General features: G+C 38.1%; 1 protein-coding gene across 5 annotated transcripts; it reads left to right on the top strand.

Annotated features, from left to right (window-relative positions):
- The first annotated feature begins 26 nt into the window (after positions 1 to 26).
- LOC140496481 (nuclear receptor coactivator 5-like) lies at positions 27 to 24,059 on the top strand. Of its 5 annotated transcripts, none has more exons than XM_072596263.1 (12): positions 28 to 146; positions 1,003 to 1,060; positions 3,156 to 3,220; positions 3,564 to 3,611; positions 5,175 to 5,246; positions 7,390 to 7,466; positions 11,989 to 12,118; positions 18,351 to 18,550; positions 19,903 to 20,184; positions 20,750 to 20,815; positions 21,002 to 21,190; positions 23,189 to 24,059. In XM_072596263.1, the coding sequence occupies exons 3-12, from the start codon at positions 3,162 to 3,164 to the stop codon at positions 23,227 to 23,229; spliced, it is 1,164 nt and encodes a 387-aa protein (XP_072452364.1). In that variant the 5' UTR covers positions 28 to 146; positions 1,003 to 1,060; positions 3,156 to 3,161; the 3' UTR covers positions 23,230 to 24,059. The 5 variants fall into 5 exon arrangements, with proteins under 5 accessions (XP_072452367.1, XP_072452364.1, XP_072452368.1 ...); XM_072596264.1 differs by lacking the exon at positions 28 to 146 and adding an exon at positions 331 to 612; XM_072596266.1 differs by lacking the exon at positions 5,175 to 5,246 and having other exon boundaries at positions 27 to 146.
- Positions 24,060 to 25,750: the final 1,691 nt, after the last annotated feature.

The raw sequence follows: 25,750 nt of genomic DNA, 5'->3' as shown, positions 1-25,750 counted from the left end.
GTAACCGGCATCCTGATTGGTGGAGACCCGGCCGCGGGCAGGTCAGGTGAAGCGGCAACGGAGGAGGGTGTTTCCGGTTCCGGTTCGGATTGATGACCGAGCCGAGTGCGAGCAGGAGGTGAACGGCGGCTTCGATTTAACCTGAGGTGATTGACGACAGAGAGGGAGAGGGAAAAGACCGGGACCGGGCTCGGGCTCGGGCTGTGGGGGAAGGCGGGTGGACCTCTCCGCCGGATCGCCCTCACGCGGGCCCCTCCATTTTCTATTTGGTTTATTTATTTGTGTTTATGTGGTTGGTCGCTGCGCCCGCTCGTGTTTTTACTTTTTGACGGCAGCGTTTTTTCTTTGTTTCTGTTCGGGCGGCGCTGAGGCCTTGGGGCCCCGCAGCTGTTCGGCCCGACCGGCAGAGGAAGGCCCTGGGACCGCTGACTCCCGTCAGTGCCCGGCCGAGCGGCTGCTCTCTCCGCTCCGAGGCTGCCGCCGGCTTGCCTAGGCCCGTGTTCCGGTTAATTTAAATCCGCCTGGCCGAAGGAGACCCCAGGTTCTCTCATCCCAAACTTTTACTTGGCCCCCGGATCGGAGGCCATGTTGTGAAGTCGCCTGCTTGCTCAGGTGTTGTCTTTTCATTCTCTTTCCCCATCTCCACCCACCGTGTTGCGGTTAGTTTATAAAACTCAGCGAGAAACAGATGCCAAAAGCAATGCCGTTAACACACGGCTTGCGTTGCACGGGGTTGTTTCTATAACTTTTAATACGCTTGTAGTCGAAATGCCAACAATTTTTTCCTACCATTCTGCATTCGCATTCAAAAAGTGTAATCAGTGTAGGAATGCCTTTTTAGACGTTAAATTTTACAAGCCTAATAATTGCAAATGTTGGTGATTTGAAATAAAAACTCACATCACTAGGGATACTCGGGTCTGTCAACTTTAGGGGAGAGGGTAGGTTAGTACTGCATTCTGTTACTAAAGTAAACTCATCTTTTGTTTCCATCGTTTGAAGATTGATCATTCAGCAATATAAATTGAGAAGATCATCTTATTTATAACTATCTTAAAGGGTAAGTTCTGTTGATTATAGTTTTAATCCTTTGGATTGAGTTCAGTTTTTTTGGAGCATGTGGAGAGAAATGCATTTGACAGCCTTGAAGTTATATTAATAAATTAAATATTTTAATGTGGTTACGGTAGGTACTTGTCTGGGTGTGATTTCAACGTTGGTTGTTAAGATATTTAAAAACTCTAGTCAAGAGAACTAATTTTAAACAAGACATTCAATGACTTAGTATCTTTTGTGTGTTTAAACTTTTTATGGTGCAGGAATTTAAATGAGTGTACAATTTATATTAGCTTTTGTTAACTATTAGGGTCTATATTTGAGTGGTGCTGGAAAAGCACAGCAGGTCAGGCAGCATCTGAGGAGCAGGAAAATTGACATTTCGGGTAAAAGCCCTTCATCAGGAATGAAGGCAGGGAGCCTCCTTTTGTTCCTTTGATCCTTTTGTTAACTATTGCCAAGGGACTTGAAAATTGCCTAAAGTACTATTCTGCTAAGTACCTTCAGAGAAACCAGCTGCTTGAGAGTTTCGACATATCAGTGTTTTATTATGAGATTTGTTTGTTTAATATTTACCCAGTTTCAATCCACATTTTAATGTTTGAAGGTTCTGTTTATCACAGTTTTAATTGTCACTGCAGTCGAAAGAAAAATGACTTGAATGTAGTGAGATTCTTTTCTGTATGCAATTTGTTGGGATCTTGTGAAGTTTGTTCACGTTTTATGCAGGTAAAGAATTCATCATTAAGCGGATGATGAAAATGGAAGCAGTCAAGGAGATGTATGAAGCACTTAAAATAAACTAGGGAGCTGGCATGAGCTTAACTGGCTTCTGTGCCATAAATGATGACTAAGACACTAATACTCAAGCAAATACTTGATATACTCTGGATAATAACCAGGTTCCAGTGATGTTGATTATAATATGAAAACTTTTTTATTTTCAAAATGTGGCTGTTTTAGTATACTTTTCTCAATCTCCTGTTGACTGAAACTGAATATTTGAAATTTAAATCTGGAACTTTGGAAATTCACAATAGATCAATTAGCTCTTGGAAAGAGAGGTCAAGGTGTTACTACAGTGTGGATTCTTAATCAGAACTGAAGCCTCTGCATTTGTGAGCAGACAAAACACAGGCTGCCTGCAGTAGATTTCAAAATGTTAATGTTTGGGGGGAAATACAGAAAGAGAGGATTTTGGAAAATTGGATACACCAGTCTTGGATAGATTAAAGTGTGTTAAGAGACTGACGATTGTTCAGTTGACTGAGATTTATGCAAATTGTAGGACCAACAAGTCAAACATGTGAAGGTTCTCTGAAACTAGTGGGGGAAATACAATGGAAAAGTAAGCTGCAAATTATTCCAGTTATTTGGTTTCCCAAAGTTTGAACTTAACAACAATATTCATGATTTGCAATTCGACTAATACGGTTGAGTTTAAATTGCCTAGAACATGTATTTCAGGGCCTGTATACTACAACAGTTCCAGTAAGTATCCAGTTCAAGTACTGAAAAAAGTAACTGGAGATAGTGTATTGACATGCAATAAGCAATTTGGTGTTAGTTGTCAAAACCTTTGCACTGTGATCTGTATGTTCTGTCATCCTTGTTTGGGTTTATAATTAAGTACCATTTTGCAGTTGGAAAACTCTGTTTGATGCTGTACTCATTTTAGGTCACCAGGTTTAGTCATCCACTGAAGTTGCAGAAATCAGAAGTAGTGTAAATATTTTGGATTGGGAGATACTGTTGGTGTTCTAAAAGTGTTGCACTACGACCAACTTTGTACTGTGCCAGTACAATACAAGCAGAAGTATTTACTACATCTGATATTAATTTATTTGAAGGAATAGGGAGGAGGGTATTTATGTACGTGTTTTGGGAGTTTGTGCATCTCTGGATATATTCCTCCTTAACAACATACTTTGGGCTAAACATCATTTTGATATTGCGAAGCTCCTTTACAATTGCGGTGTTGCTATGTTGGAACAAAGAATTAAGGATATTGGATAATTTCCAAATGAAGCATGTACCAACAAGCTGTTAGATCTTTGAAACAGTACAATAGTTTATTAGCCATTTTACTATTTCCATAGGCAAACATGTCTACTTGGATAAAACCGAGGGGAGGTCCATCACACAGACCCAGCCCCGATGGAAGGTAAGGATGATTTATAAAGATGTGTAGTTTTTAGATTGTTATTGCTAGCTAGTTCTGAAAAAATGTCCTACAATGAAAGTTGTTTGGATTGAGGTCACAAACCACTAAACTAACTTGTGTAATAATAATTGAATGGTATTAAACTCGCATATGTCTTGAAAAATGAATCTATATTGCCCATTTTTCAACTGTTAACTTAGCTGTATCTTGTTTTGCCTTTGGATTTCTGACCAAGGTATACATTGCAGTAGTGCAAAGAATGAGATTTTAGCTAACTTACGGAAAAGGCTGATAACTGAGGCTATCGATTGACATTCTACTTCATTTTTGCTCTCTCCTCCAGTTCCTATGCAACAGCGGAATACAATGTTGCAAGTGCATCCTTACCGAGGTATGCAAAATTAATTCTGTGATAATAAAAAGATTATCCAGTTACATTTGCAGTAATATTTTGTTCTGGAATGTGGGGCACCAATTCACCCAAGACTGAGTGGTGTAAAAGGAATAGGTTTTGTTTGGTAGCACAAACGCAGGACTTACCCAGTTAATGGTAGGGCCCTGGGTAGTGGTGTTGAACAGAGCCCTTGGTTCAGGTATGTAGTTCTTTGGGAGTTGTATCACAGATGGACAGGGAGGGTTAAGGTGTTTTAAAATGTTTGCCTTCATTACTCAGACCATTGAATATAAGAGTTGGAACATCATGTTGAGGTTGTCCAGGATATTGATGAGGCCTCTTTGGGAATACTGTCTACAGTTCTGGTCAACCTGCTCTAGGATGGATAGTAGTAAATTGGAGAGGCTTGAGAAAACATTTACCAGCATGTTGCCAGGAATGGAGTATTTGGGTTGAGGGTAGGCTGGGACTTTCTTCACTGGAGTGCAGGAGACTGAGGGATGACATTAGAGGTTCACAAAATCATGAGGGGCGTAGATAGGTAAATGGCAAAGGTCTTTTCTCTAGGATGTGGGAAGTTCAAAACTAGGGGTCGAGAGGCAAAAGATTTAAAACGGGCCTGAGGAACAGCTTTTTCAGAGGAGAGTTCGTATGTGGAATGAACTGCCAGAGGAAGTGGTAGATTTAAGTACAGTTACAACATTTAAACGATTTGGACAGGTATGTCAATAGGAAAAGCTGAGGGGCATATGGGCCAAATGCAGGTAAATGGGGCTTACTTAGTTTGGGAAACTTGTTTGGCTTGGGCAAGTTGGACTGAAGGTTTCTGTGCTTTTTTTTCTATGATGTTGCGTTGAAAATGATTTTACATATATTGCAGTGTAACCCTTTTTTAAAGGTTGTCTTAGTGGCTTGATTTTTTCAATGAGTAGGATGAGAATTTTCGATGATTACAGTGCTTCAAATCCAGGGCGTCACTATTCTATCTTTGCTAAAACTAAATTGTGGCCAATAATCCTTATCCTCTGCTTTCCCATTGCAGGGGCACAAAAGGCTCTTAACTCCTGTTTTATCACATTTGAGGACGATTGTTAGTATGAGTATTTTGATACAACTGAATTAAAGAAACCTTCAATGGTATTTTGCTTAAACCAAAGAAAGAATTCTTGGAAATAATGCGTTCAATTGAAGGCTCAAATTCACAGTATTTGCCATGCTCCAGATTTGGATCTATACAGTGTATCAGAATGCTCTTCGATAGTGGGTGTCCTGCAACTCAATCGGACTTGTTTTTAGCTGAACATGCATGAATTTAATTTCAGTAATGGTCATCATGATTAAGGAGACTTTTGTTTTAGTCTTAGTAAATTGCCCTCCAATGATATGTAAACACTCCCACCCCAAATGAAGTTCATTTCTGCACAATTTCAAATCACGTTACTATCGGAGTCATCTGCAGGTTTTGTTTTTAAATAGGGATTTCTTGATATTGATATCTCGGATATTTAGTTTGTTTTCTTTTCTTTAACTAGCTTGGTTATTGTTTTATGTTCTCAATAGTATCCTTTCAACTCGACAAGATCTAGAGCGAGACCGATCACCTTTAGGAGCTGAAAGAGTTGATCCCTACAGGTGTGAAATAAATAACTTTGTGGTGATCCCAATAATTGCTTTAGCTTTTTATCTTGGGTGTAAATTTTTGGTATTTCCAAATGTAAATAATGGAGCAGTATTTTCTGTATTGTTCTATGCATTTCAGTTCTCTGCTCCAATCAAAACCATTGCAGAGCAGACAACTTTACTTAACCTGAGTGTTAATTTTTCGTCTTAGTGGGTGTCAGTAAATTTACTCTTAAAGGCATGTAGCGGTCCACATTTATTTTACTTGCAACCTTTGCATCTCAAATGGAAATTTTGTTATAATATTCTAATCAGGTCTAGTAGATTAAGCGTACTTTATCTACCATACCATAGTTCATGGTAATTTGTAGGTTTAGGAATACTTTGCAATTGTGGCTAAATGGTTAGTAACAACTGAGTTTACTTTTTTTGGATGGCTTTTTGGGACTATTGTTTGATTCTTAACTTTATCCTTGGGGGGTTTGTGATGAGTAGAGTCACCGATTCAAACTAATTAGTCAAATTTAGGGCTAATTAAGAAATAGCTCTCAGAATCATTTACCTCTGGAATAGACTGCTGGAATGGAATCATAAAAACTAAAGCCATAAAATTTAAGAGCCAATCATCTATCTTAATTCTATCTATTTGTTCCCTCCTTTTATTCCTTTTTCAATTTGGTATTAAATATTCAAACTTAGACTTCCAGGTTTACACTTTGCTTGCAAAGACTTCTTCAGTCAATACATAGTGCTTTCCCTTTTTAATACCAGGTCCAGAGTTTCCTCAAGGCATTGTAATGAGTTTCTAATGGCTACACATTAGCGTAAATGTTGCTTACATTAGGTCTGCAACCTGCCTTGCATTATTGTTCTACCTGGCTGTGAAACCCCTAGATTGCACAGTGACAGTACATGCGCAAAGCCGATCTGACTTTAATCATACTTGGAAGTATGTCAAAATAGGAGCAGAAGTTGACCATTCAGCCCCTTGAGTATTCTCTACCATTCAATAAGATCATAGCTGATCTATTTGTGTTTTGAATTCTACATGCTTGTATACCCCCAATAGCCCTGTGGTTCTCTTCCTAACAAGAATCTACTTCTATCTTTTTAAAGTATTCAATGACCACACTCCCAGTGCATTCTGAAAGGTTCCAAAGTTGCACAAACCTCAAAAAAAAACTTTCCATCATCTCTACCCTAAAAGGGAAGCTCCAAAACTGGTGCTCCCACTTCTGGGCTGAAACTTCTTTCCACATTCATCTCATCAAGACTGTTCAATATCTTGTCACCCTCAATATTTTAAACTGTAATGGAAGCAAGCCCAACCTGTCTTGTCCTCACACTGGAATGAGCAGGTTGCCATATATCGTCTAGTAAGCTTCCTTTGAACTACGCCCATGAGTTTACATCCTTCCTTAAAATAGGAGACTAACACTGCAGGCAGTATTCAAGATGTGATCTTAGCGATTTCATATATAACTGAAGCATAGCATCTTTCTTATATGTACAGTTGCTCATACTAAACACATACCAACATTGGAACAGGAAGCAACACAAATCTGTGCAGTGCTCAGACCCCCATCTTTCCATTCCAACAGCTTTGGAAACAGGGATTCATCTTCCCAGGCTTAAATGTGTGTGACCATCTTTGCATTTGGGCAATTTAAAAACCTGAGTGGCAGTCACGTTTGCTGCACACATCCAATCCCATCAGGCATCTTTGGCTGATTTGAGCATGAGGTGGAAAGTGGGAAAAGGAGAAGAGGGATGCGGTAGAGCATGTGGAATAGAGAGGATGCATTCTGACTTTTGGGGCCAGCTAGTGTAACCATGAATCTCGGTGACCATTTTATGGCCGTCTTGCCATACCAGCCATTTACTGTTTTGAGTTTGGGGTTGAAACAAATGTTTGACCACCAAACATCTTCAATTTTTTGTACCTGCTCCTGAGTAAAATGGAATCCACATGTGATTGTTTTGAAGCTTGCATTAGCAAAACACTCTTTAAACTGGTGGTCCAAATCATGTTTTGTTTTGTCATTTGTTAACTCCAAAGCTTAAAAATATATTCATCAAAAGAAAACAAACTAAGTAATTGTATAAGTGGATGTAAATTGGATATCTATACTTGCTGTTCTCTTTTGCTTTTCAGGACTCAGGAAGTGTTGGAATATTATGGTGGCTATACTGAGCCTTACAGTACAGAGGATTACAACTACACCTGGAGCGGTATATCTGAGAATTAGCACCTGCTTGTAGCATACAAAATATTTGCTGTATATACAGCCTGTTTGTTTGTAAAATGACTGGTAAAAGCAAGTAAAGCTGTATATGTTAAAAGACTGCTGCTGCCTAGATATGTTTGCTAATAGTTTTATTTCACGTCATAGCTAGGATTATTTATGAAGCAACAATGGATTTGAGTGCTCAAATGATGAACAAAACTGCATAGAAATTTTACCAGTTTTGTTTTAGTGTTTAATTCCACAAATGTAATGAAGCCTACATGAATGTTAGGACTTTTGTATGTAAACATCTTAGTCTTGACATTAACTTTGGAATTTTTGTTTTGCCATGTATTTTATTCTGGTTAGCTTGAAGGCCTTTTGGTATTCATCACTGATCCCTCTTTATAATTGTATGTTCCTTAAAATAAAAGATTCCCTGACCTTTTACCCAAGTCAAGACCAGTTCCAATTGTCAGACAAAATGGGGCTTATTATTCTGTTTATGATTTTTAACTGGTATAGATAAGTAGAAGTATGTTTGGAGATTGGGGCATTGCAGAAAAAGGTTAGGAACTGGAAATCGAGACATGTACCATTCCTTGAAGGGTTGGTAGGAGACGTGTTTAACTTGCCAATTTCCATAAATGTGCAATGTAGAAATTGGTTGTAGAAATGTTGAGGTGCATACAAAGGAAAGATTTTAAAACAGTTTACTGCTCAACCATAAAGTGTAGCAGGATATTAACATATGGCAGGATATTAACCATTGTAGCTTTATGGTGAAATGGGCGATAATTGAAGATGCTAGGAAGAGGCTAAGTGGATGGCTGAAATAATGGGGAACAGTTGGTTGATATTACTGCACTGTGGGTACCTCCAGTTGTACCACCTCATTCTTGCCAGCCTCCATTCTTGGAGTACTTCCTTTGCTGTCCCTATTCGTATGCTTTGAGCTAGTTGTTAATGAGCTGTAGTCTTGAATGTTTTTACTGCTTTGCATCTGGAATTATTGATGGGGTTCTCTGCAAGTAAACATATTCAAGTGGGTTTTTGCCACATTTGTCATTTAGCCTCTGAATCTTTTCTAGCATTCACCTGAGATTCAGCTCTAAGGACTCTGCCCTGTCCCCACCCCTTCCCAATATCTCTCCTTTACTCTAGGTTTACAAGGAACAGTTTGTTCCTTAAGTGCCATTTGTGGGAAAAATAGTTTCCAAACTGTTATCATTCCTTGCAGGTAAATTGTTTCCTGTTGCACTCGCTAAAGGCTAATTATTAGACTCTGCTCCCATGTGTTTGATTCCATAACTGGAAAAGTAGTTTTCATCTACCCACCCGTTCCTTGATAGATATGGATCTTAAACTATGCAACACTTGTAATTTAACCCTTGGATATAAAGTATAATTCTGAAGCCAAAATATTCTTCCTCAGGTTTTTTGCTTAGAATTGTTCAGTACTTCAGGTATGGTTGTAACCAGGGTTTTGTTTAACTGCAGCGTAACTTTTACATGGATAATTTTTTAAAAAGGAAAACATAATTGGCTATAGCAAAGAAGTGAAAGACTGATGAAACTGCTTTGTTGTTACAGACAGTTAACATAAACATGGCTGACAAAATGACTCCCTGTAATGCAGTGTGGCCATTTACAATGTCTCTTTGAATTATGTTTCTATAAATGCCAACATTCTATTAACTTGTTAATTATTTTCTGCATCTGTTTCTGATATTCTATTCCTTTTGTATGCTTTGGCACAAGAGCTTCTATGGATGCCACTGTTTCTAGCTTTTCAGTTGGCGATTGCCCTGTTATAACCTTTCTAAAGTTGCTGATTTCTCATTTGCCTGTGCATAAATGCATTGGCCAGGAGTTTGCCAATTTAATTCTAGTAATTTTATGCTGCATCTCCACCACTCAAAATGTTGCCTATCGTTATGGCGTTTGTGAACTTGCTTATGAGCTCTAATGTGTCATCAAAATTGTTAATAAGCAGTGAATAGCTGAGGTCTGAATCTAGATCCTTGCAGGCACAAGTAGTCATATTCTGCCAATAAGAATGCTTCCCATTTCAGAAGGACTGTTGTGGCGCAGTGATTGTGCCCAGAACCAGAAGCAAAGGGGTTTGTTTCGTGCTTCAGGGTGGTGTCCTAACATCTCCAAATAGATAGACATTTTTTAAAAAAATCAATCCTTAACCTGACTCCAGCTGCTGTGTCACTTAAACAGTTCAATAATATGTCTACACATATGAAGAACTTTATCAATTCTTTAGAAAGTTCAGATGCACGTCTACTGTTTACACGTGCAGTGAGGTTAAACTTGCTTAGGATGGAGGACCAATAATTCTGTGGGGGACATGAGTGAAAAATGCAACCTTTCCAGATATGAGTTGGATGCTGGATAATGAACATGCTCTACTCCTTCATGGGAACCTACATCTAGGAGCCACATTTTATGAATAAAACTAAGATCTCTCCCATTTAATCCCTACGGATTAGAGGGTGGCTAATATCCCACTTTTCAAGAAAGGAGGGAGAGAAAACAGGGAATTAAAGACCGGTTAGCCTGTCATCAGTGGTGGGAAGATACTGGAGTCCATTATAAAAGATGACATTATGACTCATTTGGGTAGCAGTAACAGGATGGGTCAGAATCAGCATCGATTTTTGAAGGGGAAATTGTCTTTGACTAATCATCTGGAATTTTTTGAGGATGTAACCATGAAGATGGACATGGGAGAGCCAGTGGATGTAGTGTACCTGGATAGGCATGTTCATCAGTACAGGGATTCTTTTGGTTCAGGCTGATGGGATTTAGGGTCTGATGTTGAAGGCTCTGCTGCACGTGGAAATCTACTGACTGATGGAACAATGAACAGACTGCTGACCTGTTTGTGGAACTGTTGCTTCAATGTTGTGATTGGTGTTTTGGGGTTCTATAACAGAAAATACTTCTGAGTTGAGAGTAATGCAGCTCAGAAATGGACAATGTCATTTAATATAGATGACCAAGTTCTGTCAGTTGTATTGCTTAGATTAACAAACAGGATGAATTAAACAGCATGTATCAATATACTGGTTTGACAGCTATATATTTCCTTTTGGTGCTGTTGCTTCAGATATTTGACAGAAGTGCACACTGAATTGAGCAGTTTAGGTTGAGGCTGGGATTTGAGAGACTAAGTTGATTGAAACTGTAGCTGCTTATACCTTGATGCTTTGCACTCGTTTTGACTGGCAGATAAATCTATCAAACTGATAATTGTCAGCTGTGCTGACAAGTAAAGGAAAGCATTGAGGCCCTGAAAGGAAGGAATGAAATATGCTGATTATATAGCTACTGAGGCAATCAGGTTAAAAGGATGCATTAAGTTAGTTCCCAGCATCCTTCCATTTATGAAAGGTAAGAGCATGTAGCAAGCAAGTTTCAGATGGGGTGTCTTCATATGGCACACCATTGACTGAAATTGAGAAGTTCTGCCACATCAGCTGGACATGAAGCAACTAAGTTTTAATTGGTGTCTGTTGCCAAATTGCAGTTGCTGCTGATCATTGTGGTGATGTTTACCAACCCACATGTCACAGTATTGACAACTAACCTGAAAGAGAAACTTGACCTAAGCAGAAAAAACGTAGAATAATTGTACTGTGGATTTTTTTGTTGTTATCACTGTTCAGTCTGGGCAGAAATTCAAAGTCATCTGGTTATTAAGTTTGTGCTACAATAATTACGTAAGCAGTGTGTAATTATAATTTCCTGACAGCAGGAAGTCAAGTGGGGTGATAGAGTTTAACAACAGCTTTGAAGTTTAGTTATCTTGGATTTGCTCATAATCTGCAGTTGTAAATATGTGAAGAGGTACTCTGCTTTATTTTGAAACCACTCATTCAGGCATGAAAATATTTTAAACATGAGAAGTTGAACATTATTTGCAATTAAACATTTCTCCAAGCACTTCAAGGCAAATCAGATTAAAATTAAACGTTGCATTAATGTAAGCAACAAACAGAAGCTTCTCCCCTCAATAGGATTAATTTAGCATACTGTTGAAGGATAATATGGATTAATTATGTGCAATGCCATGTCAGTTATAATTGATTTGGTGGCACTCTTGTCTTCTAAAGCAGAAGGTTGTGGGTTTAAGTCCCATTCCAAGACTTGTGCACAGCCATTTAGGCTAACACTTCAGGAGTTCTGCACTACCAGAGGCTGATCTCATTGGACTATATTGAAGAAAGGTTAGAGTTGGGGAAGAATTGTTACTGGTGTCTTGGTTAATATCTATCCCTCAAATGACAACATAAAAAGTTAAGTGCACTTTGATATGAGAAGGCCTTGGTGTGCAAAATGGCTGGTATGTTCCCTGGGTAGCAAGGGTGATTAAGCTGAAAATACTTAATTAAAAAAAACTTTGGAATATTCAGTAGTCCAGAAAAAGCAAATGTAAATGCAAGGCTGTAAATTTTCAGAATAAAATTAAAACTTCTGTTTAAATTGATTTAATTGTATATTCTTGTTTACAGAAGATAGTTGCAGACAAGAAGACAGTCGCCGAGATGAGCTTTATCAGCAGTTCTACAGAGAGATAGAGGATGACTACAACAAAGAAAAACATGCTGACTGTGTAGTTATAGCACTAAGCAAGCAACAGGGGTAAATTTCTTTTGGATTATTATTTTATTATTCTTTGGATATTGCACACCCACGCCAGACAAATTTCTATCCTATGACTGCAATTTGAGACTGATTTGGTGTTAGACTGGAGAAAATAATGCTATGACTTAATTGGAAGCATGTGCATATATTCTTAATAATTGCTACAGATATTAGTTTGCAAAATGATTAGCTCCAATTCTGTTAATACAAATGCATAGACTTCATTGTATCTAACAGCCTTGTTGATGTGTTTTAACATTTCTTTTCAATGAAGCTTGTCAAGCACTTTGTTAGGTTTTGGTGGAATTGTTAGAATTTGGTGGGCTAGGGAAATGCTTCACAGTGGAGGTTAACTTGGTCTGACCTGATCATATATTTGTACGTGCTGAATTTTTATCTGATTGCCAGAGTGTAAATGAGTGGAAGCCCCAACAGTTTCTGCCATCTAACCCAAAGGAATGCTGCCTAACCCTGTTAAAGATCATGGATAAAATCTAGGACTTTTATACCAAAATGCGTTATATCTGAATTGGGCTTTGGATAGTGCCTTGCACAGTCAGAGTCTTACTGTCTTAACTATCTTGCCTGTTGAAAATCATGAAATTATTATTGTCTATTGCACTTTAAGTTTGACGTAGTGCAGGATGTCTACTGTTATCTGAAACCAAATGCCCTTGTCTGTGTAAAAAGTTGTATCATGGTATCTATCATTTTCAGAATTGGCTGAAACCATTCAAATATTCAATGATCCTCCATGTGATAGTCCAGATTTTGCAGTCAATGGCAAAGTGACGGTGTTTGCTATTGGATTCTGAAAATAACTGTCTATGATAATCCACTGATTTGCACAGCATGGATTTTGCTTTTCTAGAATTCATTCTGGTGTTAGAGGAAGGGACTGTTTCACTGGGAACAGTGATGCCATAAAGCAGCTTGAGCAGCTAATCACAATGAAAGATTTCAGACAGCAAGCCAGAACAACTGTTCACTTTCTGATCTTTTGAGAGAGTTAACTATGAATTGGAGCATACCCATGTTAGAAGGTGCAATATCATACTTACTAAAAAGTTTTTTTTTAAATTAATCATGAAGCAACTTATCATTTATAATCAGATGCACAGCATGGAAACAGACCCTTCGGTAAGTCGACCATGCCATTCAGATATCCTAAATTAATCTAGTCTCATTTGCCAGTACTTGGCCCATATCCTCCTCACCCTTCCTATTCAAAGACCTATTCAGATACTTTTAAATGTTATGATTCTACCTGCCTCCACCACTTCCTCTGGCAGCTCATTCCATACAGGAACTACCCTGTATGTGACAAAGTTGCCCTTTACGTCCCTTTTGAATTTTCCCTTCTCTCACCCTAAACCTATGCCCTCAAGTTTTGGTCTCACCCACCCCAGGGAAAAGACCTTGTCTATTAACTCAATCCATGCCCCTGATTTTATAAACCTCCATAAGGTCACTCCTCCGCTTCCGACGCTCCAAGGAAAGTAGCCCCAGCCCAATCTGTCGCTCCCTATTGCTCAAACTCTCCAAGCCCAGCAACATTCTTGTAAATCATTTCTGAACCCTTTCAAGTTTCACAACATTCTTCCTATAGAAGGGAGACCAGAATTGCACGCACTATTCAAAAAGTGGGCTAACCAATGACCTGTAGAGCTGCAACATGACCTCCCAACTCTTACACTCAGTGCACTGACCAAGAAAGGAAAGCATACTAAACAGCACCTTCACTAGCCTAAGTGTGACTTTCGAGGAACTTGCACTTCGTCTCTTTGTTCAGCAACACTGGCCAGGACCTTACCATTAAGTGCATAAGACCTGTCCTGAATTGCCTTTTCAAAATGCCGCCCCTCCTATTTATTTAAATTAAGCTCCGTTTGCCACTCCTTGGTCCATTGGTCCATCTGATCAAGGTCCTGTTGTATGGAGGTATTGTTTGCTGTCATTATACTTCCAATTTTCAGGTCATCTGCAGACTTACTGACCATACCTCCCATGTTCACATCCAAATCATTTGCATAAGTGATTAAAAGCAAGTGGACTCAGCACCAATCCTTATGGCACATCACTGGTCACAGGCCTCCAATCTGAACAACAGCCCTCCACCATCACCTTCTGTCTTCTGCTTTCAAGCCAATTCTGTATCCAGTGGTTAGTTCTCCCTGTATTCAGTGTGATCTAACCTTGCTAACCAGTTTTCCATGAGGATCCTTGTTGAATGCCTGACTGAAGTCTATATGGACATTTCATGAGCAAAATTTGCATTTTGATCCCAGCGAGAGTGTTCTGTAGCATTTATAACTTTTTTGGGTGCTCTTTAAATCCAGTTATGCCTCACTCAACAAGGTTTGAAAGAATACTTTTATGAAAAAAGCAGCACAAAATGCTGAAATTCATTTCAATTCACATTGAGATTTCCACCTTCCAGGACTTAATAGATTATACTGAAGCTGCAAGGAATCACTGACGAAACTTCGGGATGTCCATTATGAACTGCATATGCAGATGTACACGGCAGTTTTACTGAGTAATGAAGGAGGCTAATGCCAACTGTTTCACTGTTATTCCAACTGCTAAATCTGGGCCGTTGTCTTCCCTGTGATATTCGTATTGAAGGCTGCAGTGTTCCTAATTTGTCACTTTTAAGTCAGTCGGTGATTTGTACAATGAGATTAAAGTAGAAGCAAAGTTTATTAGGAAATAATCAACACTGAAAGTCTTTTAGTGACATTTGGACTGAAAATATTTAAACAGCAAGATTGACAAAAGAAAAAGCCAAATCTTTCTGTGAAGGACTTCATAGAATATTTGGTAATGTTCATGCTGGATGATTAAATATAAGGAAATTGATTTTTGAATTTTGCAAGTAGTTCCTTGTGAATCACATTTACTTGTACTTTTCTGCTTCAGTTACAACAAATGCAAAGGTGGGCTTTTATTTTTGAAAAGTTGTATTCTGCAAAACTGATTCTGGCTGTGGGGCCAATATTTATGCATTCTTTGGGATTTTATATAGTTATACAATGAGGACATGACATGTTTCATTTCAGTATTCCTGTGACTGCGTTGCAAATTGTGTGGGTGCATTTCAGTTTATAGAGCCAGGGAATGGGATTTAGTTTTTTTAAAGTGGATGCCTGTGATAACAACAGCTGTGATTAAAATTTAAGTATTTGCTTCTGAAGTGACTGTCAATCACTTGACTGGGAAAGCTGTCAACTATTTTTTAAGGAATTTTGAGTCATGTTACATAAACTGAGACTTGGAAGAATGAGGTAATTTTGATGGTGAATTGAAAAATGTTTAAATTCTGTTATGTGAAACTTGAATGGGGAAGGAAACTGCAGTGAAGTTTTTAAAACCTAGATATTCTGATCTTTGGATCCCTGGAGGTTAGTGTAAAAGATGACTGATATCTAAGCAGTTCTTGTCAGTTGTGTGTTTGTGTCAAATGTGCAAACTGAATATTATGTAATGCCAAAATGGTCAACCTGGGTAATTGGAATCTCCTTGGAATTGCCATCAATCTAAGAATTGTTCTAAGACTGTGGCACACTACTCCATTATGATGGACAGTCATCTGTCTCATTCAACTACTGGCTACCATCTGAATTTCTTTTTGAGCAGGAATCTAGTTTTAAACTCAGTTGTGCTGAAACAGACCAGCAACCTTTAATTGTTAGTGATAAAGTTATATTGTTGTTCAGAACAGAAACAGGCCCTTTAGTCCAACTCGTCCATGTCAAGCACGTTTCCTAAATTGAACTTGACTCATTTGCCTGCATTTGGCCCATATTCCTTTAAATCTTTGCTACCCATGTACTTGTCTAAACATCTTTTACATGTTGTAAATGTACTCCCATCCACCACTTCCTCTGGCAGCTCATTCCTTATACACACCACTCTGGAAAAAGTTGTGCCTCGTGTCCCTTTTAAATCTTTTCCCTTTCTCCTTAAACCTATGCCCTCTAGTTTTGGCTCCCTACTCTGGGGGAAAAGATCTTAGCCAGCCATTTTACCTGTGCCCATCATAATTTTAAGGTCACCCCTCAGTCTCCTACACTCCAGGGGGAAAAAAAGAGTCCCAAACTATCTAGCCTCTGCTTATAACTCAAACCTTCCAATATCAGTAACATCCTTGTAAATCTTTTTTGCACCCATTCCAGTTTAATAACATGCTTCCTATAGTAGGGTGGCCAGAATTGTGTGCAGTATTCCAAATGTGGCCTCAACGATGCCTTGTACAGCTGTAACGTGGTCTTCTAATTGCTGTACTCAGTGCTCTGACCAGTGAAGGCAAACGTGCTAAACACTGCCTTCACCATCCTGTATAGCTGTGATGCCACTTTTAAAGAGTTGTGTTCCTGCAACCATAAGTCTGATTACCAGAGCCCGACCATTAATTGTAAGTCTTGGCCTGGTTTGTCTTACCAAGATACAGTATTTTGTATTTATCTACGTTGAACTACATCTGCCATTCTTCAGTCCATTGCCCCAGTTGATCATGGTTCTTTTGTATTCTGAAATAACCTCCTTCACTGTTCACTATGTGACCAGTTTTGATGTCATATGCAAACTTAGTAACCATACCTCCTATGTTCTCATCCCAATCATTTCTATAAAGGCTGAACAACAGTGGACCCAGTACCAATTCTTGTGGCACACTGCTAGTTACAGGCATCTAGTCTGAACAACCTTGTATCACCACCCTGTTTCTCTGACCATCAAGCCAATTTTGTATCCAGTTTGGCTGGCTCTCCCTTGATACCGTGTGATCGAACTTTACTGAACCTTGTTGGAGGCTTCGCTAAAGTCAGCGTTTATGTTAACCTAATTTGATGTCTACAGAAGTTGCTATGTTCTATGTAAAGTCTAAAAGGTTTTTCCATGAGTGTCTGTTCGAGACTAAATTATTTTGAATTGACTAACTAGCCAATTTACTACACCTTTGATATTCATTCTTAAGTTGTTAAGGAATTTGGATGCTCAGTGACTTACCATTGCTTTGTGTTTTTAAAGTTGAATCTGTAGCCCTCCATGGTCCTTGCTTTCAGGCTGTTATTTAAGAAAATAACATAATTTATATTGAATTACTAACTGTGTGGAGTTTGCACGTTCTCCCCGTGTCTGCGTGGGTTTCCTCCGGGTGCTCCGGTTTCCTCCCACAGTCCAAAGATGTGCAGGTCAGGTGAATTGACCATGCTAAATTGCCCGTAGTGTTAGGTCAGGGGTAGATGTAGATGTAGGGGTATGGGTGGGTTACGCTTCGGCGGGCGCGGTGTGGACTTGTTGGGCCGAAGGGCCTGTTTCCACACTGTAAGTAATCTAATCTAATCTAATCTAATCTAAACTCTGACTAGTTTCTTGTTTACAATGCTTGCAGTACATTTTGGCTTTCAATTTGGCTTCTGAAAGCATTGCGAACTGTTTTCAGCAAAGTCTATGTCCCTATCCCACAAGGGAACTCAAAGAAGTTAAAAGTACATGGCGGGGGGGCAGGTTGTTATTTGTCCACAGATCCCTGACTCAAGTATGGCAGGTTAGTAAGGTACTCGGGTGATTTATCAGAATGTTGTTTTGGGTTGGAAGACTTCACTATGAAGCTGGATAAGCACTGGTTGTTTTCTTTGAATCATTGAAGGTTGAGGGGACACCTGATAGAGGTGTACACAAGATTGAGGGTGTGAATGGGTGACTAGAAAGCAGCTGTTTGTCTCAATTGAAAGGTCAATAATAAGGAGGCATAATTTTGAGGTAAAAGGCAGGAGATTTGAGACAAAACATTTTGTCCCAGAGGGCTGGAGGGATTTTAGAATATGCTACAAAGGGTAAGTAGTTGAAGTGGCTAATGATAACCTTTTCAAAAGTACTCCAATTAGCACTTAATGTCTGAACATTCAATGCAATGGGCTCAGTGATGGGAGTGAGACCAGTGTAGATTTAGTGTAGCATTGGTGCAGACTCAATGGGCCAAAGGGCCTCTTCTGTCTGATTCTATCTTTCTAAAGACAAAAGTTTAAATGTTACCATTTTAAGAATTTAAGTTTTTAATTCTTTTTAATTTTTTTAAAATCCTTATGAATGTATTTTTATGATAGGGTCTTACTCTGGGGCTTTGATTTGTGAAAAATTTAATCGTGTTAATTACTGGCAGCTTCAAGTCTTACTGATCTTGTTTGAGTATGTAACTGGAAAATATTCACTATCAATTTTTCAGGGATTATGCCAAACTGGTAGGGCGACGAGTCCAAGAACTGGGGCTTCTTGTGGATCTTGTGTACCTTAAATTAGAGTTGGCTCTTGATACTGCTTTGAAAGATGTTCGAGAAGAAGGTTCCCCATTTTGTGTTGTCGTTGGAGGAGAGCACCAGTCTCTTTCTTCGTGCACAGTCATTATTTTGTATGCAGGCCACAAAGGTACATATACAATTTCCATAAAGACATTTGTAGAATCCTTGATGTACAAAAGCCTAATAATGTCATTTTCCTTTCATTGTTATTGTGTGGTAGTATACCTGGGTAATTTGATGCTCATTGTCCGAAATGAGCAAAATCATGTATCCCAAACATCCATATTCCCCTCATAGCTATATTGAGATTTTTATTTGAAAAGCGTTTTGGCAAAATTATTTATTTGTAAACTTGTTTTAAAAAAAAGTTGAGTGGTTTCCACAGCATTTTCTTTTGTGATGGCAAGCAAAGTGCTGTGTTTGCTTTTAAGAAAGAATTATTTCAATTGTCATGAATTTCTTCCCCCCCACCCCCCACCCCTCCCAAATTCTTTGGCATTTATTGCAGTGAAGCACTCTTCCTTTTCGAGTTTTGGTACTTGATTACTTAACTGAAGTTGGAATTCAATGAGGAGTGAGTGTAATCAGACTGTTTGAATTGTCAGATCTGTTCACAAACTCATGCTATTCATGTAGTGGGGGTTCTAGATATCACTGGGCATATAGAGTCATAGAGATATACAGCATGGAAACAGACCCTTCTGTCCAGTCCATCCATGCCAACCACATATCTCAACCCAATGTTTTTATTAGAGGAAGTTTCTTTATTTTGTTTCCTCTTTCATGATTAAAGTCAGTAAACTTGCCCTGTGGGTTTTGAATGACTCTTCAAGGCTTGGGTTATCAATTACTTTAACTTTTCAAATTGTTATACTTTGTACAGGTGCTAAAATGTGTACTTTAATCATTGTTTCATGTCTTTTATACTGTGTTCAAACATATCAAGATAATATTCTTTGTCTGCAATGTACAATTTATCACTTCAATTTGCTTATGACATACAAGACTTGAAATTTACAACCGATGGGCCCTAAGTGAGGTAGGGGCAGATAGCAATTGTATAACTGGACTGTGGGTTGAGTATGGTACACAGAACTAAGACTTCATGTTCAAACTGCTTTTGTTTTAATGCATTTATAATCTAAATCCTTCACATAAAGCATTAAAACGTTTACCTTCCTGCGCGTGCCTTCCCCCCCCCCCCCCCCCCCCCCCCCAAAAAACGCTGGAAAAGACATATGTAAGATTCTTCTCTCTTTCCTCCCCTTAATTATTGTGCTCTCCTTTGTGTTTTCATCTTTCCTTCCTCTCAAATATACCATCTCAGCTTGTCCACACACAATTTCTCTCTGTTGTTTTCTATTTTTCAACTTTCTTGAAATTCCACTGCCATAATTTAGAAAACTATTCTCAATGTGTACTTAACACACTGAAGAGCTTGCATATCAGATGAAAAATGAAATTGCCTTTCTTGAACAGAACATCGTAATATGCCTTTGGAAGATGCTTTGGACCTGATTTCACGTGAACACCAACGCATTTTTGGTGAAACTCTGGAAAAAGAACGCCTTGAGATTGCACACAAAGCAGCTAATTTGGCTGATGATTATCTTCATCGTGAGTCTTATGATGAAAGTCACGTTGTGCCCAGCAGCATTCGACATCTCCTTTTCCTGCTGGGTGATGGAAAGCATCTGTATGCTGAGGAGCTTCAAAAGGTGGTTGATTATTTGAACAAAAGAAAAGAGGCCCTTGAAGGAGGTTAGTTGAGTTAATAATTCTGTCTGCACAGAGGGTCCATATTGATGGAACTCACTTTATCAGCTATCTCTTAAATTGTTTTATTTCTTCAGTTCTATATTGTAAATGTATAAGTATTAAATGTTTTGTTTTTGTTAACCTTGAGATTTTTGAGCACTGTTTGAGTGCAAAATTGGGAAAATCTGAGCAATAGTTGAACTTACAATGGTTGCAACTGTGACCAATGCAGTGCCAGTGAAGGAGCTGCCAGATTGGTAAAGCAGCAATCACAAAAATGGTATTTAGCTTCCTTGTGCCTTTGATACTCAAGATGAAGTCAAGGGTTAATTATGAATGCTATAATTCCATGGAACAGCACCAATAACCAGTGCCTAGATTCCTAATGCTGTTTCTGGCTCCAAAATGCATTGGCTTCAAGATCACTACAGGTAGCTTTAGGAATGTGGTTTGGAATTTTCAAGATTTGATTTATGGACCTACACTTTCAAATGTGCTACTTTTGGTAATTGTTACAAAGTTGATTTAGAATTTGATAGTCTGACACATTGTGTTTCTGTTTTTATAGAAGCAAACAGTAATTGGCAAAACTATCAGGAAGGAGGAACTGAGCTTTATCAGTGGCCACATGATCGTAAGTATGCATATTTCAAGCTTTTGGTGCAATGTTTGATATGGCTATTATTCAATTTAGGCATTTTTACAAATAGATTAGGCTCAGAAATAGGCCATTTGTGGTATTTAGTTTTTAAGAGATCTGAATTAAGATATGCAAGCTGTCTATTAGTGTGCACTAATGTTTTAACCTTTTACTTTCCAGCTTCTCTCGCTCAACAGCCCACTGGAACTGAAGGTTATTATGATGGCAGTGTTCCACAGCCCTCCAGCAAACCTAAACCCCTCCTTCCAACACCAGGCAGACCACCTCTTTTGGGTCATGCTCCTCTTGCTCAGAAAAAACCTCCACTTTTGGGTGATCGACCAATCCGGGCTCTTCTGCCTGCTCCAGGTTAACATTTCTTCTCTTTGCTTCAACCCTCCACCACCACCAAGCTGCCTCTTAATATTATTGGCATTCTGAATTGTCCCAAATATTGAGTATGTGCAGCAAACCTTTTTAATACCTGGCACCTATGATAATTATTCCAATCAATTATGTGGACCTCTTGACCAATCTAAAAATGCATTCCAAGTAATAGAAATGTAATGCAGGAGTATACACATCCCTGTTACACTTTATTTACAGCATCAGTCAGTTAAATAATATGCAACTTTATCTTTTAAAAAAACATACTGGCAGAGAGCCTTCTCACTCGCACCCTCACTAAACTAACTTGGATGGCGTGGAGATTGTGTTAATACAGTAAATTTCCAGTATTATGGCTACAGGCTTTTTGCTGCTTTATCGGGCGTGGCCAACCCTGTGTAGGGGCTATTGTATTCATTTTCTGGCAAGGTAAAACTCCAATTTTTATGAACAGCTAACAAGACCCAATACCAGATGGCAGTTGTTTTAACCTAGCATTGAGTGTTTCAGTCTGAATTGATGTGTATGTTGTCACATGGGGTGATTGACTCAAGTAGTGTGGATGATTTTGGACATTTCAGTTTTGGTGCTCCATTGAGTAACTCTAGCTAATCTGATTTAGACCAGGTACTAACTAGTGGTATGTTTCCAAGTAACTTGAGTGTGTCTGGTCCGTGTCATTGACAATGGCAGAGGGTCCCATGCAGTGGAAATCAACCCAACTGAAGTTTAAACTTCTTTGACATCTTCAGTGCATCCAAAGGATTCCATCAGGTCCTGATGTACATCTTCCAACTAACATCCAGTTTCTAGCTATGGAAAGATTTGGGCTACATCTTTAATTTATTTGTGCCAAACACTGGGGGTCATCTGTCTGGTTTAGGTCTTTTAAAGTTAGAAATGTGAAGGAATGACTGAAGCAAAATGGATTTAATAATCAGCAGTGTATCAGAGTGAAATATATCCTTTTCTTAAAGAAATGCAAAAAAAATACATATGGTCACATTGGTTCAGTTCAGAATAAATGGATTAACACACAAATGTAGAATGGTGGCAAAGCACAACTTCAAAACACAGAATTCACTTAGTTGCATATAGGAGGAAACATATTTGTGGACACCGATTGAAATGGTCATTAAAATAAAGAACATCTCAAGGATATCATGGCTACAAAATTAATTTTTTGGCTTTGGTCTTATGAAAGTTCTCCTCGTGGCTATCTATCAAGTATAAAATTTTAGGTGGGTCATTTTTGATTTTGTCTAAATTTATTCGTAGGCTGTAACCAGTGGGAGTGTGGCAGGAATAATTTTGTACCCCACCTATTTGCAACCTATATTAGCTGAGGGGACAAAATGTTACATAACCAATTTTGTTAATTATGCAAAGCTGGGTGGGAAACGAAGTTGTCAGCATATAGGCTGCAAAGGACGCAGTAGATTAAATTAGGTGACAAATAGACTACAGCATGGGGAAGTGTGAAATTTGATATGTGGTGGAATTTGCTTAAAAGTTGAGATTTTCACTGCAATCATGTGAGACTGCACCTTGAATACTGTAAAGTTTGGTCTCTTCACATAAGGAAGGATATACTTGCCTTTGAGTGGGTGAAATGAATATTCTACATATGAAATGTTAGAGGTGAAAAATTTCTTGTGGGAGTTCTCTAACCCAAGGTGATGTAAATGTTCAGTCAGTCATCAAATATATTCACAATGAAGGTTGGGCTTTTGGACACTCAGAATTAAAGCATCGTGAGGAGCAGGGAGGGTTTGAAGATGGCTAAGATATGTTTCAGTTGCCATCTTACTGATGGGCTGTATGGCTGAATCTTGTGTCTCCATTCTTACAAATGATCTTGCTCTGTGCTGCTGTCCTATTGCTATTAAAGAAAATAAGACAAGCATTTTGCAAAACCATGCAACCTGAAGTTGTTGTGATTTTTGTACAGGAAGTAAATATTTTGTTCTTTTATCGTAGGTCATCCATTAAAACTAGGTGCTAGACTCCAGCTGCAGTAAGGAGCATCACTTGACACATCAGAATGCACATTGCTTTAGAGAGGAGTTTGTATATCCAACAAAACCTTGTTTGAAGAGCACCAGAAGTCCAAGATATTGTACTGAACGAATACAACGAACACCTTGAATATTCTCAGACTGAGTTGTGAACTGTAGTATTTTAGAAAGATCCCATTGTAAGTTCAAGTTCCTTTTGAAGGTGTATGCCCAATGTCATGTAAAAGGACCATTTTTTTGTAACTTTTAAATGTCGCCATGAATGGTTTTGAAAGGGTTGGGAAAACCTTGGTAAATGTATCTTTCGCAGTGGTTGTTTCATTTGTTAGATGCTTGTTAAAAAATTTCTCCATTCTGTTTTATGAGAACTTTTTAAAAAGATTTTATTGTATGGTGATACCTTTTTATGGAGTCTCAAAGCACTCTGACATGCGCTCCTTTGTGTTGCTGAAAGCAAGTATATCAACAGAAGCAAGTTGAATAAATATCACCATACAGTATTATCTTGGCCAGATTTGTACAACTGTTCACTTGACTGCTTTTTTTTTGTACTGAGCATTGTAACAGTGCTGCATTGATTTGATGACAAACAATATGTTCAGTATCCCAATTAAAGTAATTAAATTTCTTTAATGTATTGATATACACCTCTGTTAAATGAAGTTTCTAATTAATTTGCAGGAGGAGGGAGAAAAATCCACAATCACTTTAGAAACGTTAGTTCTCAGTGTGTTACAATGTGATAGTATTTTAAAGTGAAGGGATGTCTTCTGTAACAACTGAAGAATACATAGGTGTTTGAACTTAATAAAGGTTCCCCTTTTTCTTTGTAATGCATTTGTTTGAACATGTAAATCATTTTAGTATAGTATACTATATTGAGATTCAATTTAAAGCCAATCCCTTTGGTTTAAAGAGGGCGGAAGACATAATGTGATCACAATATGTGATCCTTCAATAGAGTTAATGGTTTCCCTATTCAGTCTTTATTTTTAATCATTTGTAATGACTTCTGTTTTGATTTTGACCCCCCTGCAAGTTTTAGACGTTCTGTATAAACTTTTATCCATTTTCTGAAATTGAGATCAAAATTTATGGCAACTCTCACTTCCAGGAAAGGATCTGAATTTTTGTTTTTTTTTTATTTCTACAATTTGCAGGATATTTTTAGATTCCCTGTGTGTTTTGCTTATTGCATCTTTTGGTGGCTTGATGTTTGGACTTGTACCTTGTTAATTTTAACCAGTGACTGAAAGTATGCAACCAATGCTTTCATTACTCCTAAGAAAGAAACTGAACTAATCAGGTATTAATCATAAATTTTATTAATATTTGAATTGCCCCAGCTCTTGTTTAATTCCAAATTTGTTTGTGATTAATTAGTGTAACTAAAATACAAAATTGGTTGGTGGAGCTTGATTTTGGAGTCTTTACAAAATTTTATTGAGGACTCATGCATGCCAGAGAGTTGGAAATTATTGTGTGAAAGCATTCTTGAGACTTCAGCTCTTTACATTTTTGCCTTCAAGTCAGTTTAGTATTTTCAATGAGAAGCAGTTTTGAACAGATTAGGAAGAATCATCCCCTCTTGCTTCAGAGCAAATCTATAGTCTTTGTACAAAAGATCTCTTTTTTTTTTAAAGGACCAAGATCTATCAGGTCATTTTAGTATTGGGTAATATGTTCATAAGATTTCACTAATGTGCTGTTCCAATCTGTAGATCTCAAGATATTATTGCCGTTTTCTCAAGTAAACAGTTTGAGAAGGCATGTATACAGCATTAATAAGGTTGAATACCATGCTCCACTGAGAAATCCAGCATTAATATTTCTGAAGAAAAGTTTTCAGATGATATTGTAGGAAGTAAGAATTTGTTCTATATTCCAAAGTTGCCAATGTGCAGAAAATAATAGTACCTCACCAATCCTTTTTTACTCATTAATAATAGACAGATGCACAAGAATTAGCCAATTTAGTCTATACAGAGAAAGCATTTTGTATTTCTAGAACATTATATCAAGCTGTGAGGAGCATTTATTTCTAAGAAACTGAACATGGGTTTGGTATTTCTTAGCTCTGTTATTGAATAATGAAAGGATCATTCTTTACAACCACCCTACAATATAATCATAAGTAAACATTGGATCCATTTCAAGACATGTTTACCCCTACAGCTCAGGCCTATAGTTGAATGATAATTTGTATAATTTGACAATTGCAAAGACATTGTAATAGTGCATATATCTACTGTTAAAAATACTTATTTTAAAATTTCTGGATTGATTTATCATTAGTCAGCCTCAAAGAAGCTCGAGGACTTGTTGCTGGTTTTCTGTTCTAATTGTAAGGGAGCCAGAGTTAAATGTTGGAAGTTCAGTGAGAAAGATGACTATTTTTTTAGAATCCTTAACTTGTTCTTAGCCCATGTTCTTTTTCACCAAGACCCACTGAAGAACTGGAGTACAAATTACACTCTGACTTGCTGCAGGATTGTTGCACTATTGTAGATAAGATATAAACAGA

The sequence above is a fragment of the Chiloscyllium punctatum genome, chromosome 26 (assembly GCF_047496795.1).
Source record: "Chiloscyllium punctatum isolate Juve2018m chromosome 26, sChiPun1.3, whole genome shotgun sequence".
Classification (NCBI taxonomy): Eukaryota; Metazoa; Chordata; class Chondrichthyes; order Orectolobiformes; family Hemiscylliidae; genus Chiloscyllium; species Chiloscyllium punctatum.
The sequence above is the reverse complement of the archived record's forward strand: the minus strand, read 5'-3'. Positions and strand labels throughout refer to the sequence as shown.

Coding starts and splice junctions, on each gene's coding strand:
- LOC140496481 (XM_072596263.1), top strand. CDS start 3,162: ATGTCTACTTGGATAAAACCGAGGGGAGGTCCATCACACAGACCCAGC. Junction 20,816..21,001: donor TTATCAGTGGCCACATGATC/GTAAGTATGCAT, acceptor TTTACTTTCCAG/CTTCTCTCGCTCAACAGCCC. Junction 21,191..23,188: donor GGCTCTTCTGCCTGCTCCAG/GTTAACATTTCT, acceptor CTTTTATCGTAG/GTCATCCATTAAAACTAGGT.